The 18123-nt window shown below is 40.7% G+C and overlaps 1 protein-coding gene across 1 annotated transcript in view; it reads left to right on the top strand.

Moving 5' to 3' along the window:
* Positions 1-18119, top strand: part of suclg2 (succinate-CoA ligase GDP-forming subunit beta) — an 83973-nt gene extending 65854 nt beyond the window's left edge. The window contains exons 10-11 of the mRNA XM_020087074.2: positions 8794-8914; positions 17063-18119. Coding sequence (XP_019942633.1) covers positions 8794-8914; positions 17063-17175 — 234 coding nt within the window. The 3' untranslated portion in view covers positions 17176-18119. The remainder of the gene's footprint in view (positions 1-8793; positions 8915-17062) is intronic.
* The last annotated feature ends 4 nt before the right edge of the window (positions 18120-18123 follow it).

Below are 18123 nucleotides of genomic sequence, written 5' to 3'. Positions count from 1 at the left end.
TTGGCCAATGTATGACACCCCACACAAATGAACTATACATGAAAAAGCTGAGGGCAGCTGAGACTTACACATTAACATGGTGACGGCATATGGAGACTGATTTGAGCATTGGCACGCTTTCATTTTAATACATCGACTTTGTGTATTCTCTCATGGCCACTACAATATCTGTCTCAGCTACATCCAGCAAGAGAGTGATCCAAGTTATAAAGCACAGATTGCCTTAACAGTCAGAATCTCAGTTGACTTCTATTTACTATTGGCATTTCTCCAAACCATTAGCACCACGCATGCTGAGCCATCTCCACCATTAGCAGCCACAATCAAGCTCGTGATGTGTTGTCAGCTTGAGTGTTTCTATGACAGGATGCAATGGTAAAACATGCAACGATACCAAGTTCACAGGGTTTTTGGGTGTTTACTAAAGGGGTAAATACCATTGTATATCCTGATACTGATTCACAATTAAGGTCTCCCGTTGGCTCTGTTATCTGTTATCAGTGAAGGTGCTGTTTAATGGTAATGAGCAGAGGAATGTAGAAGTGGAAATAAAATCCCAACCACAGACATGATTAGTTCCACAGAAACGTTCAAATTACTGCAGTATCAGGCAGAGCAGTTTGACACAAGACATGGCTTTGGGAGGGGACCATCACAGTTTGGCCCTCATCCATAACATATACACAGTTTTCCATGACATCATATTTATCCCCTGAGATGGAGCTGTAGTCAAAATCCATATCTTAATGTAGTGGTAAGCCATGGGGCTACAAACTCTTATAATGGGCTTAGATTGGTCACTTAGCCTAATCCTACTGCAGGCCAAATGACACATACAACGAAAAAAACAGCATTATAAGAACACAAACAGCTAGAGCAGAAACTACCAATGCTAGTTAAGATCTGCCTGCCTACCTGACAAAGACAGTAACATCTTTATGGATTTCTTTTTGACACCAATTTGGTTGGATTGTTCCTTGTGCTCCCAGTAATCAGCCTGGACTCATATTCAATATTCACAGATTTTTAGATTCTAACGTTGAGAATGTGTTGAATGACATAATAAATGCATTTAACACATCTGACACATTTAAAATATGATGACTACATGTGTTACTAGGCAAACCCCAAGTCCCAGTCATATGACTGCAGAAATTAGTATTCATCAGCTTTCCTTGCTCATATGCTGCCATTTTCACAGAGAAATCTGATGAAAGGTTAAAAGGAAAAAAGACAAATCTGGTTTAGGGAGACATAAAATCATACTCACAGTCACACGTTTGTCTTTGATCACCATTTTAGACATTGTTTTTATTGGATTGGTATTTTTTTTGTCTCTCACACCAGTCAAAATTAATCTCAGTGGAAATGTCTGGCAGTGACTGGCAAACGACGAAAGATTGCAATCATTAAACACCACATGCTGTATGATTTTTATCTCCCGACTGTCAACACCAACTGGCCCAGACTGGAGCAGACTTGAATCCACTTCAATCACCCATTATATCCAAATCATCAGTTGCCCAAATATTGTCAGATTTAATTTGGCAGTGACTAAATCTCTCACCACGAACATAGCCCTGGTGATATTCTCACTGGGACCCTACTCCAACAAGATGGCTCATCCATAACACTGTCTACACATCTCATCCATAACACATCCTCCAAGCTACTGTGTGCACTAACTCTTCACCCTAAACCCTACTCTATCTTCTGGACCTCTCTTGGAATTTGATGATGTAAAGAACCTTTTCTTCCATGCTCTGGTCACATGGGTTCTACCAGATCTCACCTCATCACACTCCCTCTTTTCTACCTTACTGAAGCCTTTGCACAAACCTCTTTTGGCTGGATGCAAAGTCAGTCTTGACTTTTTTTTCTTTTTCTTGGACTCAGACGGGCCAGGAGATAGCTCGACGTTCATGAAGTACTCTTAGAGATATGTGAGAAGACTAAAAGAACTGTGAGCGTGACATCGATGCACTGTAGGGTTCACACTGTAAAATAGCACAGTACCCCTCATAGGACATGAAAACTCTGGTCTTATACTGCTTTAAAAAGAATCAGTAAAGTGCTAAACACAAATTGAAAACTGGATTATGTATATTTGTCAATTCATAGGCTAGTCAATTCAAATGGCACATATAAACATGAATAAATAGGGTGTATGTACCTGCTAAACTGAGTTTAGTGATCCCATCTTTAAGTCCTCCACATGAAACCTCATCTCCACCAGGGATTGATCAGGCAGGTATCCAGCTGCCTGTTGTGGTGGATGTTTTACCGTCAAGTGAAACTTCAGATGCCACTGTCTGTCAAGAGGTGTCTTTGCCAGTGACATGGGCAATCTTTGACATAATGCTCAGTCTGTCTCTCCACACTTCCAGGATGGGACTGTCATGCTTCAGCAGGCCAGATAATTATTTGCCTCTTATCCCTCTTTGCCAGGACCAATCCTAGCCCTCAATAGAAGCCAGAGACCGCACCACTTCCCATCACCTCTCTCTCTGTCTCTTTTCTTCTCCATCTTCCCTCTTCCATCTGTTTCACTTCGCCTCACTCTCTGACTTCAAGACCCTCTTTTCCCTCAGTCTGCCTTTGTGTCATTCTCTTTCTAGGTCTGTATCCCCGCTAAGAATAGATTTGCACAATCAAAATTGCTCCTCGCTTCGACAGAGGTGATGCTCAAAGTAGTAAACGTTCCATAAAAGATTGCCATATGAGCATCTTTGTTACATGGCTCGCATTACTCATTTGATTCTTCCTACACGTGTCGAAGAACACATGACACTGTGCTCTCTCTTTCATTCACAGCTTTATCGTGAAACAAAATCATATTTACACAGTGTGAGCAGTTTTCAAAGAACAAAATGCTTCTATGAAAACTACTGGCTGTATAAAGTTTGTGTTAAGCTTCATCATTTGTAATGGGTGATATAACGCTTTATTTTTTATTTTTTGTCATCTATATTCAAACAAATCAACAACGCTCTGCATTGATTATTTGCTACCACTGCAATTTCAATTTGTTGCTTTCAGGAATTCAACCAGTTTGTCAGAAGATCAAATGTACTGTATCTAGTTCTCACAACCCATTTAGCTGTCACATCACCTAAAATAAATCTTTGGGGGCCAAGTTTTGTACTGTCTGGTTTGGATACTACTTGAACGGCAACTGTAATGTCAAGTCATAACCAAAGTGTAAAGTAATCTAAAATAACACACACCATAGATGGCAATCATGGACACAAACAGAATAATTTTTCCTCGCCAGAAGCAATCCAGTGATTCCAAGATGTCCGATTCGAGCCAGCAGGCCCTCCTTGATTTGGAAGCCTTGTATGTTAACCTGTGGCCCCAGGGCCGAGCGAAGGGCCCCCAGCAGATTGAAAACAAACAAGGCCTGCCAGCACAGGCTGTGACAGTACAAGCTGTCTCCAGTAGATAAGATGGAACAATAGCCCTTAATAGGACACTGAGAGACACACACCCATATCAATCCCTGCTTTTTTCCATTCCTATCTGCTTGCTGGTAACAAAGGAAACAAGATGCTTTCCTCTTTCTTTCTCTCCTGAAGATTAGCAGTGCTTAACAGGGGTATGGGCATGAAAATGTGTATTTGAGTGATAATTCTGCAGTGCACGCTCAACTCGTGACAAGAAGCCTTACAGAATGAGACGGAACACAATGCTTTTATTCTCTTTTGGGTTAAAACTTGGAGGAGAAAAGTACATCATGTTTCTGTATTATATATTAGTCTATGGAAAGAATATGAAGACTTTCTGAACATGCTATTTCGCTTTCCATTGTTGTCTCCATGTTTCAGTCTGTTCAAATGACTATCAACCTATAATTTGCTAATTTTATTTTAAGTCCTCGTGTCTTCGATAACGGTTTGCATGTTTTGTCAAACATGAATCCAAGTCACATTTCATGAAAACATAAGGGGGTATATTCAGCAGTATAATACGAGGCCACGTGTGCATGTCAAATTGTCTGGGTTACATTTCTTTCTTGTACTAAATGCAGTTAGTGGGGCGTATAATAGAAGGCAGAAAAGCCAGTTTCTCCTGTGAAGGCCCTTTTTTGACTTTGACGTAAAATAGCCTTGGCAGGGTATCGCAATGCCGGCAGCAACGATCCTATATTGTAAAATTTGATTCATTTCGCCGTCACCCAGGTAGAAAGCACTGGCTCATGCTGTAACACTGCCTGAAAGAACACACAAAGATCCTTTAAAAAGGGTAAGTTGGCACAGTATACCTGATGCCTTTATGCTGAGCTCTGATGAAAGAAATCCACCCCGCTGCCAGGTTAGCTCACCTGAAATGAATGCCTTTAAAAAAAGAGCCTGATATTGGTTCTGTGACAGGAGGTAAAATGCTATAGAGTGTGATGTTGGAGATTTTAGATGGATTGGAGTGTGCAATGCTATTTCATACCTTAAGGCTGGATTTCTGAGATGCTGAGAGCTGAATGGAGCAGAGTTAGACTTTTGATTGTAAAAGGCATCAAACCAGGGAGAGTTACCGAAAATGGAGCTTCAATTCTTTCAGCCAGTTCGTCAGTTTGGCATTTTAACCCTGTATGGACCAAAAAGAAGCAATATATTTTATTACTATTCCATAAAGGGCCAAAGCATGTATTGCATTTTAGAAATAAATGAGCCATTCTAAAAGAGAGAACATAATATATCCCCACATATGTTCTTTTACATCGTTTATGTTTTATAATGACACCTTCATGTGTGTTGTTGCAGATCTGAATGTGTGATTTTCATTTGGAATAGACAATAGAGGTACAACTTTTTGACAAAACACCTGCTCATTTTGGTTGAAGGTTGGTGCAGGGAAAACAATGTCCCCTAGGCTGCACATTTGCTACTAAACCTAAACCAGAGACATTATGTGAAATAAGAAAACAAACTTCCAGCAAAATGCATCTCGGTTCTTACCACATCCATATTTCTATAAACTGCATTTACTTCTGTGCCAAGCAGCATAAATCATGCCTTATGTATCATTAATATACATTGGTGTCAATAGGAGATGCATGAATGGAAGAAATATGGTTCTTCCCAATAGAGGCAGAGTTGAAAAATGGGCTGCAGATAGAGGTGAGAATAGAACTTTATATTGAGGCAGCAAAAAGCCATCTAAATCTCTGCTGCCCCCCAGTGGGGACCTGTGTGTGTGTCTGTGTGTGTGTGTGCGCGCACCTAGTCATCTTTTTACAAATACATTTATATCATAAGGTGGCAAAGGGTGTCATAGGAACTGTTTAATATAGGTCCAACAATCTGGCCTCATTTCCCACCTCGTTCTTTCCATCTGCTTGTTTCCAACTCCTGAACTCTCACAGTCATTTTCACTACCTGCCACTTTTCACACAATTACTTTCACACCAGTAAGTTGTTCGAGTATATATTGCTGATATAATCGTTTTCTTTAGGAAGAGTGGGAATGTAGCTTCATTCGAGGGCACATTTTTTTGATAGTAGGACGAACAGGTGGGTGTGTATCTAAATACATCTGATTTAACACCTCCAAGCTGTGAGTAGGGGTTTCAGATATAGGGATGTGCTGTTGTGTCTAACCTCGGTTTGATTTTTTTTCTTCCCCTTCCTTTGTTTTTGGCTTTTTTACTCATTAATTTGTTGTGTCATTTCTGTCTCCTCCTCCACCTCCTCACCGTCTTTGTTCTCCACCTTTTTTTCTTTTTGGGTCATGTTCTTCCCTGGTTTCCTTTTTGAATTTTCTTCTCCTCCAGTTCTTTTTGTACTCTCTGAGCCAGCTTCTGTCACCTTCAGTGCATCACACCTGCTTTTCCAGTTCTTCTTGACTCCTCTTAACTCCACTGTCTTTTGACCGAAAACGGTCAGCCAGCCTTATGTACTCTTCTTTTTGCGACCCTGCCTCTTTTTGGCAACTGTTTTGAGGAGCTCATCGCTCCATCTGCTGCAGTCCATTTTCCACCAGCTTAACTGCTTTATTAAAGCCTTGTTTTCCTCTGTGACACATGAAGTCTGAGATAGCAGAGTAGTGAACATCTCTGAGGCCCTGTACATCTGCATTTTGAGGGAGCTGGTCAATGTACTGCAGCTGCACTGTAACCAGCCTGTTCTTCCTTGGCCCATGGGCAGCATTAAGCGGCATAAGCCCAAATGCCTGTAATATAGAAGCCCCATAAAATATATTTTATTTTCTACCCTTTAACCATGATCTTCTTCACATGTCTGCAGGGAAACCCACTAGATATGGTGTGAATATCTACAACAGTGCTTGGCATACGATACATATGAAATTACTCAGTTTTGTCAAATGCTAACATCACTGAATGAAAATTTTGTGGTTTTAAGTTGTTACATTTACATCGGATATGTTTAAGACACTTTTATGCAGTGGATTTGCTTCCTGTCTTGCCTCTCAATGTAGCCTTGTGTAAGAAGTGTGTGTATTCTTTCAAGCTGAAAGCTGCTGTAACAAAGTCCTACCCTATCATTTACAGCGCATTCATTTTTCCAACACCTAATTATTGAATGAAGGATTAGGTTCAGCTTCCCACTTTGAGACTTCAAGACACAAGAGGGAGAGGGAGAGCGACTGTCAATCACTCAGGGCTCATGTTCACTGTGTAAGTTCAGTGAACGAATCACTGAACATAAAGCGTTCCCTCGCTGTGGAAGGATCTATAACAGACTCAGGCTCAGCCGACCATTTTTTCATAATGCAGATTTCCCCATTTCATAGTCTACAAATCACTTTCTGCTATTTTGTTCTATTACTACTCGTTTCTACATGCTTTTTGTGATGTGTTATACTGCACATTTAATTTCCTTTCATAAGCCATGCACTGTTTACAGTCTGACTAGTTTCTTTCATCACACAAGTGGAACACTTCTTGTCAAAAAAACACAAAAAATTATACTTTTTTTTCTGTTTTTTGGACTAGGCGTCATTTTTTTAACAGCTCTCTGCCTATAAATGCAAAAAATTAAAAAGCTGATAGTGAATGCATTTTGGTCAATGTGCTCTGCCTCCTTTGCTTTCCACACAGACTGTGGGCAACCAGCCTGCTCAAATGTGATCGGTCAAGTCTCATGGATGCATTGAGGCTTACTAGGGATTTTAAGCCAGGAGAACACATACATCTGTTAAGGCCCAACAGTTGCCTTATGAAACCATATTTAAATTCACTAGATACAGATTTTTGTATTTTGATTTGCACAAAATTGCACATAAAGATGGATGAATTACTCCGAACAGATTGAAAAACATCCAATCTTACAATCATAAAAAAGTTGAAAAAAAATCCTGGATCCGCCCTCTGATATGGATCTGTACCCAAATTTAATGAGAACTCCTGATCATTTATTATTACTTGAAATCTGAGTTTAACATGTAAACATCTGGGTTGTGCTCAGTGTTTTACTCTTTCTCTCTGCCTTTGCGTACCTCATCCCATCCCGAGACGATGTATCATCATGAAACAGTTCTCAGTGTTGAACCAACAGCTTGCTCAATTTCCTCGCATGGCGCCAGAATCTTTATGCCTTCTGCCTACATCTGTGTTTGTTTTGGTGCTCTGTCCTGTTTTGGTGCTCTGTCCTGGTCTTCTGGCCCTGTCCCTCTCTCTGCTGTTTATAAGGAGATGCTCATTTGGATAACATGTAGAGGACAATGTCATGGCTGTCGCTCTAATAGCTCTCCAAGTCCTTGATCTTCTCTCGCTGTAAACATCATTACCACACACTGAAAACATACACATTCACAGCAAGCCTGCACACACACACAAGCTGCTCATCCAAATCGGCGCTAACAGATTAGCAGTGATTATAAACAAACATGGGGGATTAATCCTGTGTGCTCTCAGTCTACTTTTCCACTGAGCTAGCCAGGGTAATTACCAAGTGCTAGATTGTTAGTGTAACCACACACACACACACACACACGTCCACACACACGTAAACACACTGCCTTCTTCACTGCCAAGTGATATCAGTTTCATACTTATTTTGTAAGAAAGTTTAAAATGTCTTACAAATAAGCAGCATCTTAAGGGAACATAATACAGACAGTGAGGCTGTTTGGCACAATTTCAAAAACTTCAAGGTATGTTCTTGATAGCTGTTTGGGAAATGTGGACTTACTTGACCCTCGGACCACTGTGCGTGTACTAGATTCGGTTTTGTACTTGATTCGGTTTTCTGCTTATAGGCATGTTTTTATTCAACATACAAGGTATGTAAATCAGTTTTAAAGGCTAAATATGATACATGGCTCAGCTACATTCAAGGGTTTGAAAACCAGCCAGGTTTGCAGCTGCTGTTGTTTGTCATGTCACCACTTCCCATTGAAATATTGCTTTATTATTTGGCTCCAGTGTTGCCTCTTTCTTCTGCTGCTGGCCTCTTAACTTCCACAATGTATTGCTTTATTCTGCCTCCATTGTGACAGTGTTGTATCGCCTCGGGGTGCATGACCCATTGTACACAAGGTTGGCGGTGAGGCTGCCCCACTGCATGTTTAGAGAGATTTCAGTCTTGAAACTGTTTTTGCACCAATGTGATAAAAACTTTTAGTCAATATTTGAACTTTTACTGCAAATGTTATTATGATAATGTTGCAAATTACTTTGCTAATCATGACTGCTTTGTTAATTGTTTGGGAGTTGGTTCACTCACCACAGTTGTTTTTGGCGCTGTGTTTTTTTAACATCACCATCCTGTTCTGATATTGTTCTTATTATTGAATTTGTGTGTGTTAATCCTTTCCTTCCCTCGTCTTTAACAGGTAGAGGCCATACTGGTCAACATTTTTGGTGGGATCGTCAACTGTGCCATCATCGCCAACGGCATCACCAAGGCTTGTAAAGAGCTGGAGCTGAAGGTGCCTCTGGTGGTCAGGCTTGAAGGTAGGAAAACATGTACTTCATCTGTGCACTCACACCTACACGCTCACATATACTGTACACACAAACACTCTCGGGCAGAAATCCATGGTCGACCTCTCTGTTCTTTTTAGTAAGCTGGTACCATCTGACACTTCCACTCAGAAAATACACACATGAAGATCATTTTACTCCATATACCCATTGTAAGCACTTAATGAGGATTTAAATTGTGCTGGATAGTGACCATTTAACCAAGGTCACACCTCCTCTACTGGTCACTCATCTTGATGAACTGTTTGATTTGAGATGGACCATCTTGAGGAAGTTGAGAAACCATCATATCTATCATGCAAACAGATTGTGGTTCAGTAAATCTCTATTTACTGGCTGTAGCCCTGTTCAGGGCCGGCTCCTTCAGAGGATGCGGTCTCTGCCCTTGAAGAAGGAAGTCTGGTCTACATAGGATTTCCTTTATCAGCTTGTCCTGCGCTGAACTGCTGTCACCTAGCAACAGAGCTAACACGACGAGAAAGCTTTAATGCCCCTTCATTTTTTTAAATTTCTTCTGTTAGCTGTTGACTTGAAGTGTGATACTTCTTTTTAAATGTGTAAGTATCAGACATTTTTGCTCTTGTTGCTTGTTGCCGACATTAGCGCAATGAATCCTGGGATAGGTTGGCCTGAGATGGATCCCTAGAGTCTGTGTTGCTAAGAGATGAAAGGACGCATTTGTCTGCTGCATTTAAAGGAGCCTTTAAAATGGGAAAGCTTAGTTGCATCGCTGCTTCACATTTGGCCTTCAAGCAAAGCCTCTGAAGGAGGTTGCCCCTGAATTGAGACACAGCAAGTCTCAAGACCAAGTGTTTTTTTTCACCATGTCTTCAAATGGGTCTTTTACTTTAGTTTTATTTATCACTCTAACCTTCCTGAACTTTTTGCCACCACAACAAATATGGCCACGGCATAAAAGCACAGGTCAATAATGACTCATCTTCTGTTACTGAGGTGGCAAATGTATATGATATATTACCACTTAAGTGTTGCTGTTAGAGAGCAGGGTTAATGCTCCTCTTTCCTACCTTGTTTCCAGCTTTGGAGCCATTGTGTTATAACTGCTGTACTGGGTCCTATCCACCTTCTTTGTGGCGCAGTGTCCCAGTCAGAACAGCAGTGAATTTCTCATAGATGTCATATTCTGCCGTACCCATCATTAGCAGCAGCATAATAAACTGGAGTCGACACTGATTGGCTCACCTCTCACCTGTAAATGCTAATGAAATGTGTGTGTGAGTGTGATGGCAGCAGTGACTCCCAGAGGCATGGGGCCAGTTGGTGGTGAGCTTAATTGTCAAGATCCTGCTGAGTGGTGTGTCCAAATTAAAGAGAAGGTGGAGGCTTCTCTCTCTCTCTCTCTCTCTCTCTCTCTCACACACTCTCTTGTGTGTGTGTGTGTGTGTGTGTGTGTGTGTGTGTGTGTGTGTGTGTGTGTGTGTGTGTGTGTGTGTGTGTGTGCTTCTTACTGTACGTCCTCGCTGTTAATATGGTTTGTAGGTCAGGTCGTGTAAGCTGCTTCTGTGCAGCTGAGGTAGTGTAGTGCAGGATGAACGTGGCTGTTCAGAGCTCAATAGGGTGGGAAAAGTTAAGTTGTCAGATTTACTTTTCAAGTTTAAAAGTCAGGAGGGTGTGAACAAACTCAATGTGCCTCTATCTGATGAAGGCCCATCCAATGCAAATCTCGATACACAGCAGACAGTCTAATAGATATGAAGCAGCTACTAATGCAATAAAGTTTGCACCTATTGTGATGCAGTGTGATTCGTTATAGATGTATTCAACACAATGCAATCCAAGGAGATACTATGCAATGCAAACAAATATGATGCCAGGCAAGTCAATATGGAACCGTTTTATTTTATTTCATTAGCAGAATTGCAAAGAATTATGAATTCATGATAAATGTGTCATCCTGATTGCAAATAAGTTAATGTCCTTGTTGTGAGGCCAATAAAAGAATATCTTTTGACAGCAATCAACAACCTTTTATGATGGTTCAACTTTTCCCATGTAAACATGTGCACAGTGTGTTTTGCCAAACATACCTGAATCAAAACTGCGGCGAGAATACAAACAAATGTTTGGCTTAAATAAAAACTCACATTTTAAACTGCACACAGATTTAACTGATATACAAGTGTCAGTTCAAACACTCAAGGTGCAAAATATGTAACTGTGAAATGTTTATCCACCTCTCTGTCTTCATATTGCTGATTGAGCACAGAGCTAAATATAGAATAGTGTGCAGTGAGTGCACCACATCTGTAATGGGTCACTGTTCTATCTGCAATTATAAGAGAACCTTCATTTGTCACCACACATTTCTCTTACTGTGTAATTCAACCTGACTTGCAAAAAGACTGCGTCCAGAGGGTCACTGCTGGTGGTCGAATCCGAGCTTTAGCTGTGGGTCATTACATCCTGGGCTGCAGTCTCGTGGAGTAGATTGGTTCAGAATCAATCAGCTCAGCTTGCTAGGCTGACCGCAGGGCAGCAAGAATGGCCCAGCGCTCTTCAACAGGATCAGGATGGATTAACTGGCACACTTTTAATTGGGAAGGCTCTTTTCAAAATGCCTGGGTTGATTACATTTGGGTCATCCCTCGTCAAATCAACAGAGGCCTCCTGACTGACCATCTTGGTTTTGCTTCATGCTAAATAATGTTGTTGTGCCAGCTTGTATCTTCTTTAGATACAAAGGCTTTTTAAAATGGGTTGTTACCCTGAGAAAAGAGTGTTGCTAAGAAAAAAATGCTCCATAACTTCCATGTCATTACTTTAATATGAACTTTTAATATACATGCTACATGTTTAAATTTTTCAAAGATTTCTATACACCATTAAATCTCTCTAACTTGTCTACCCTATAGTTGTATATTTGATCTGACTTTATGCAGGGGCTTTCATATCCACTCATTGCATGTCTGAAAAAATTCAACATATCAGATTTATGAGGCATTCAAAAGAAAAACAAATCACACCCATATTGCCTATGTATGACTAATTCTATCCTAAAAAACATCATTCCACTGGAAGTAGCATATTTTAAATATTCATCAGATCCAATGAGAAGTTAGAACATTGAACCAAACTGAATGCACTGTTTTGTTTACATAGCCACGGGCCTCTGTCCCATGTGTTTCTATCTCTGCACCTTTCCTTATTCTTTTTAGCAACACAGACCAAGACATGTCAAACACTTAGGCACACAGGGGACATGTGAAAACAGTGAGTGAATGACCCGCTATCAAACAATAAACATGTCTTCTAGATGCTGATAGGGTTCAGTGAGTTGATAAAGTTATGTATGAAGTCTTGTGGCCTGACCTGTAAGCTTCAGAATTAGCGCTCATCTCCATGCACTGTACACTTGCCCACAGACTTGTTTAAGGTGTGATAAGTAGAGATACCTGAGGAAGTACTGCACTGCCCCCTTTGGCCACAGTGTGAACATGGATGTACTTTATTGTTCTCTGATGATGCTGTCTTTCACTGAGGAGAGGAAAGTGGAAGACAGCATCATCAGAGAACAATAGTTGAGCTCATAGGACTAGATAGATACTGAACCGTCTCACCAGTGTCTTTACAACCAGGAGGTTGATTTCTCCCAAAAAGGAGATCTGGCCCCATATTTTCCTCCTGATGTAAGATTGACATGTCTCATTCAGTCCTGACTCTGTTAGTATATCAAACTCATTAGCCATTGGCTGCAGCCATATACACACAAACAGACAGACGCATAAAAATACACACTGCATTTTAGTCTAATTTTACCAAAGGCTTTCTATCGCCTTTGTGACTCATGAGAATGAATACTTCACATTCACAAATTCTGAAAGCAGTTATGTTATTTGTTAACATGACTTTCTTTAGATAACACTGATGGAAAGCTATGTGCATTGTATAAACAGTTGCTCTTTAAATCTAATATAATGTGCGTCACTCTTAAACAACAGTCTAGACAGCATAAGAAACATGAAAATTCTGATAAATGACTGGCTCACACATTAAAAAAAAACAAACATCTGAACTGTTTAGGCGTCTCCTGCTCTGCGTGCAAATGAGGAGCATTTGATGTTTGACACACAGGATGAGGGAGGGAGGAGCAGGCCTCATCCATTTTTGGCCGTGAAGGAAAAACTCACTGTTTGTTGCTGATTGTCGTTAGGATTAACAATCAAAGTCAGAACGAGTGTGTTGACATTCAGCGATGAAACAAAATGTATTTACACCAATTATTTGAGGTAACTGGGGTTGCATCTTCTCCTCCTCCAGGGTATTAAGTGATATGATGGACTGTTTGTAATTTGAATTTCTTCTTTATCAGCTGCTGTTGTAATCATCTCAGTCCATATCAGCTAATCTATCTACTATCAGTCTAGTTTTGGATTCAGTAGATAAAGAATTACGTTAATGGAGCTAAAAAAAACAAATGAGGATTCTCCCTCATCTGTTTTTAAACTAACATCATTAGCTGCCGCGCTGCAAAACAAGATGAAAAAAAACTGCAAATTTAAGATGGCCAAAAATATTAGCAATATTAATTGACATAAATATAAAGCTAATTAGAAAGTCAAATTAATTATGATTTGCCTTTTTTTCTCTCAAATCTAATAAAACATCTTTACCACAGGTCCTTCACTCAAGGCACTGAGCAGCAGCCCTGTTGGCTTAAAGTATAATATGATAAAAGCTTCTTTTGTCAATAATTCAATTAGTAAGGACTATTGTTCATGCTTTGTCACTGTCTGACTGCTTCAAGACATGAGTACTTGCCTACCGTGCTGCTAACGGATCAGGCCCAGCTTACATCCACGACATGGTTAAACCTTATACCCCAGCTGGTTCACTCTGCTCTGCATCAGCCAATGGGCTTGCTGCTCCCTCACTGCTAGGGTCACCTAGCCGCTCAACAAAATCAAGACTGTAGCCTCTAACACATATGCCAAGATTAGCACAAGTAGTCTGAGGCTACATCAGTTGTGCTACATGTGTTTTATTTGAAAATGCATCTTTTCTACAGATGCGCCTGATGTGTACACTTCTCCAAAGTTTTAGATCGCCAGTGTGAAATCGTTTCCTACTAACAGCAAGTATGTGGCCTGACATTCTGGCCAAAACATCTAGTGTGTGTGTGTTCTGAGGATTACAAGATAACAAAATCAGTTAAATCTTCATTTTGTCATTTGTCTTCGGCCTCCAACATTTTTAAAATCGGTCAAGAGTTGAAAATCCTCTTGTGTGCACCAGCCCTAAATTATTCAACTTTGCATCCTTTCTTTTCTTAGGACACATAAACACATGTAATGATTCTATGGCAGACTCCCGTCAGACTTGAGCTCGTTAAGACAGAATTCGTCACTATTTTTACAGACTGCAGCATCAACACAAATTTCTCAAGCTCAGCTCTCTGGCTCAGCCCCAAACCCCATTATCCTGTTGATATATGGTGGCATGCAATTGACAGATACATTAAAGTGACATTTAACAATGGTCACAAGTAAGCTTGCTAATTAGAGCAGAGATCCAACAGAAATTTGTGGATAAGTGGGAGTATATCACAAAACACTGAGCGCTGCTTGGTCTCCAGACATCCAGGGATCATACATTCTTTAGTGATGAACAAGTCAGTGCTACTGATGAGTAACCCCATCTAGCTCTGGATAGTCTTTATCTGCTTTGCTTGTTCTTTTTAAGGCATTTTTTTTTTCTTTTTTACATGAAATACTTTACATTAAAGTAAAAGGTCATTTGTGTGCCTTTCATTTGTGCATATGTTATGTCCCTACTGAGGCCGTGAGTAGGTCTCTGGCAGCACCTAGTGGCTGCAGGTGAACACACACATTCATATGCTCAGCATGCTCTACACTCACACACACACACACACACACACACACACACACACACACACACACACACACACACACACACACACACACACATGGTGGTGCTGTATCCAGCTGGGCTCTGTCCTTGCCTCCGCTGCTGTGAGCTATCAGTGCTCCCTACTGCTCACAGTGGAACTGCAGTCAGCTCACACACACACACACACACACACACACACACACACACATGCATTACATCTCTTCTTTCTCACTCCCACAGAGGTGTTAGGCCCCCCCTCATACACCACATGGAGAACACAGGGACCATGATGCAGTATTGTATGAGCAGTGCCACAAACACACTATAGCTACTCACGAATATTTATGGGATGAAAACATATACAATCTGCATGTGTTGTTCATTTTCTTTCAGTGTTTTATACACTTTCAATATGCGTATTTGTCTTTTCAGATTATTTATTGCATTATGTATCAGCTGAGGACATATCCTCTTCTTTCAACTGTGTTGCACCTTTGTTTCAGTCGTCCAATAGTATGTCATCTGTCTGTATGATAACATGGATCTGTACATCCTGACAAAGTTCACAGTTCAGCCTGTATCATGTAAATCAGATATCACTGCCCCTCTCTCCTTACTCAGCAGCAACGTTGTCAATTAAAACTATAGATTTGTGTGTGCACACAAACACACACACACACACACACACAGATAGAAAATATTTAGTGCGACCTGATGAGAAAATGTCCTCGGACACTCAATCCCCTGACTGCGAGCCAGAGCAAAGTCTCTTCTTGCTCCTATTCTAATTAATTACTTTGCAGCATTGATTGTTTGGAGTGTGATGCTGCAGAAATGTGTTTGGAATGACTTATTATCTGGCTGGACAAAAGAGATGAAATATTAGGCGTTAAGTGGCACTGGTAATCGAATTCCTCATGAAAAGTCTATTGATCAGGTTGGTCGGGCCTCCGGAGAATTCCCATATCATGCAGTCTTAATTACACGCCAGCTAGAAGAGCTAAGGTCAACCTGGAAGTGTCAAAGCGTGCATGTGCACACACACACACGTTTATACTTCCACTCATTTAACACAGATTTAGAGAGAATGCAGAGAGACGCTAATGCCCATAACACATCACACATTTTAGGCACAATCATGCAGTAAATACTGATCGTGTTTGTTGCACTGCAGCTAATGATCTTTTTAATATTTGATTCTTCTGCAGATTATTTGCTCAGGTGATGTTTCCATCACGTGAAAAGTTTTCAGAACCTGTAGAGACTTTTTCAAATGTGTGGTTTTGGTCAGCCAACCCAAGACCTTCAGTTTAATGATAAAACCATTTATATGTAAATCATTTCATATATATATATATATATATATATATATAAAAATGTGGGTGTGGGTGTGGGTGGCATACCATTTGATAATATAAGTGAGGAGCTTACTAGGTGTTTATGTGGCGGAAGAACTTTGATAAGAAAAAGTCAGATTCCTTTATGCAGTTGGACCTTTTGAGTGGTATATGCAGGAAAAAAGACAGGGAGGTAGTTAGAAAAATAAAATGAACAAATGCTCTCAACACCAGACTGTAAATGGTCCTTTTTTTAAAACCATATTCATGTAAAAACGACATAAACAGTTGACTTTCACTGTTAAAGCAGCAAGGGGCTGAATCTGCCTCAGTTGACCTTCTGCTCCATCTCTCTCTTTTTCTCATTCACACACTCTCTTCTCCATTGTCCTCTCACTTCATGTGTCCTTCCGTCCGATGCAGTGCCCCCTGCCCCGTGTTGTGACAGGCTTGTCAGGCTTGTGTTAGGCTGCGCAGTTTGCAGTGCTGGGAGGCAGCCAGTTCACAGTGTCGAGCCACAGGGTTGTGCAGAGTGTCTCCTGGTCTCTCTGCTTGGTCGCAGGTCTATCAGGGCATAGGCACCAGCGCACCATCCAGCACCTGCTTCCCCTGACCTCTGTACAACCAGTGGCATACACATACGTACATCTTTCACAAATTGTCCTTTTGCCTCGCTGATGTCGTTCACAGACAAAGGCGCCTTTGGATCAGCAGTTGAATTTGCCACCACTCACCCATAACTCCATCCATCTGTCGCCAGGGTGGATTGATTCCTCCAAAGGAACTGTTCGTCTTTCACACAGTGCGGTTTTTAACATCGGTGCAGATGGTAGACCGGGTTCAACCTCGTTAAGCCTGTTTTTTCTTTGTTTGATTCCTGATGTAAAAGTGTTTCCTTTATTCTTTCTGCCAGGGACCAACGTTCAAGAGGCCAAGAGGATTCTGAACGAGAGCGGCCTGCCCATCACAGCAGCTGAAAACCTGGATGACGCTGCTAAGAAAGCAGTGGCTGCCATCAAAAAATAAAATGTCTCAGTGTAACCTCACTACACTCTTCACACCATCACCTTCATTACAGCCTCAGATCATCAGCTGTTCTTTTTCTTTTACACATGCAGTCCTCCCGAACTTCAAGCCTTCACTTTTTCTTTTATCGCCACCTCCCCAATCATACTTTTCATTGTTATATCACAGGTTCTGTATCTCCCTTATCTCCCCTGTGCAGTGCTAATGAGCTGCTTTTAACTTTTTCAAAAAAAAAAATCTTGATGAAGTGTGTTTCAATTCAGATAAATCACCCTGTAACTTTCAGGCTTGTTATTATTTTACATCGTAAAGTTGGAAATAATCTCGTCATTGACCATCATAAAGTTCTCCCGTCCTCTCCCTGAGATTAGATTAAGCCCAACACTTTGTGCATTCCATTTCCCGAGGTGAGAGATGTGGCTTTCTCTGCGTATTATGGCATTTGTGTGGAATATTAATTAAGAAAGGCATTTTCCATTATCAACTCCCCTGCTCCGTTAAAAGTAGAGTCTGACTGACGGACAGCCCGCTCATGAGATGTGAAATCGTTTAATGGCACTCAGCTGAAATGGATTGAAGCAGTTGACTTTTATTGTTCATGTTAGTCCACGTCTGTGAATCCATCCAATGCCTTATCTTTGTCACAAACGAGGTGGAAGAAATACCTGTGAATTTTGTACATCATGTCTTATCTGTAAAGTGCTACTTCACTCTGATACACACAGTGTGAACTGCTGCCTGTTTCGTGAAAGCTCAAGGGTTTTGTAAACTGTGTTGCCAGCTCTTGAAGTCCAAGCAAAGTCTTCAGACTGAGGGTTGAGAAAAACTTATCAAAAATATAGAAGTAATTTTTTATTATCATTAATGTATATTGATAGAATATCTCGGATACAGTGTAACAACTGTGTATATAATTTGAGAGATTAAAAACATTTCAAGATAAATGTT

This window comes from Paralichthys olivaceus, chromosome 2 (assembly GCF_024713975.1).
Source record: "Paralichthys olivaceus isolate ysfri-2021 chromosome 2, ASM2471397v2, whole genome shotgun sequence".
Lineage (NCBI taxonomy): Eukaryota > Metazoa > Chordata > Actinopteri > Pleuronectiformes > Paralichthyidae > Paralichthys > Paralichthys olivaceus.
This window is presented reverse-complemented; position numbering and strand designations above follow the sequence as displayed.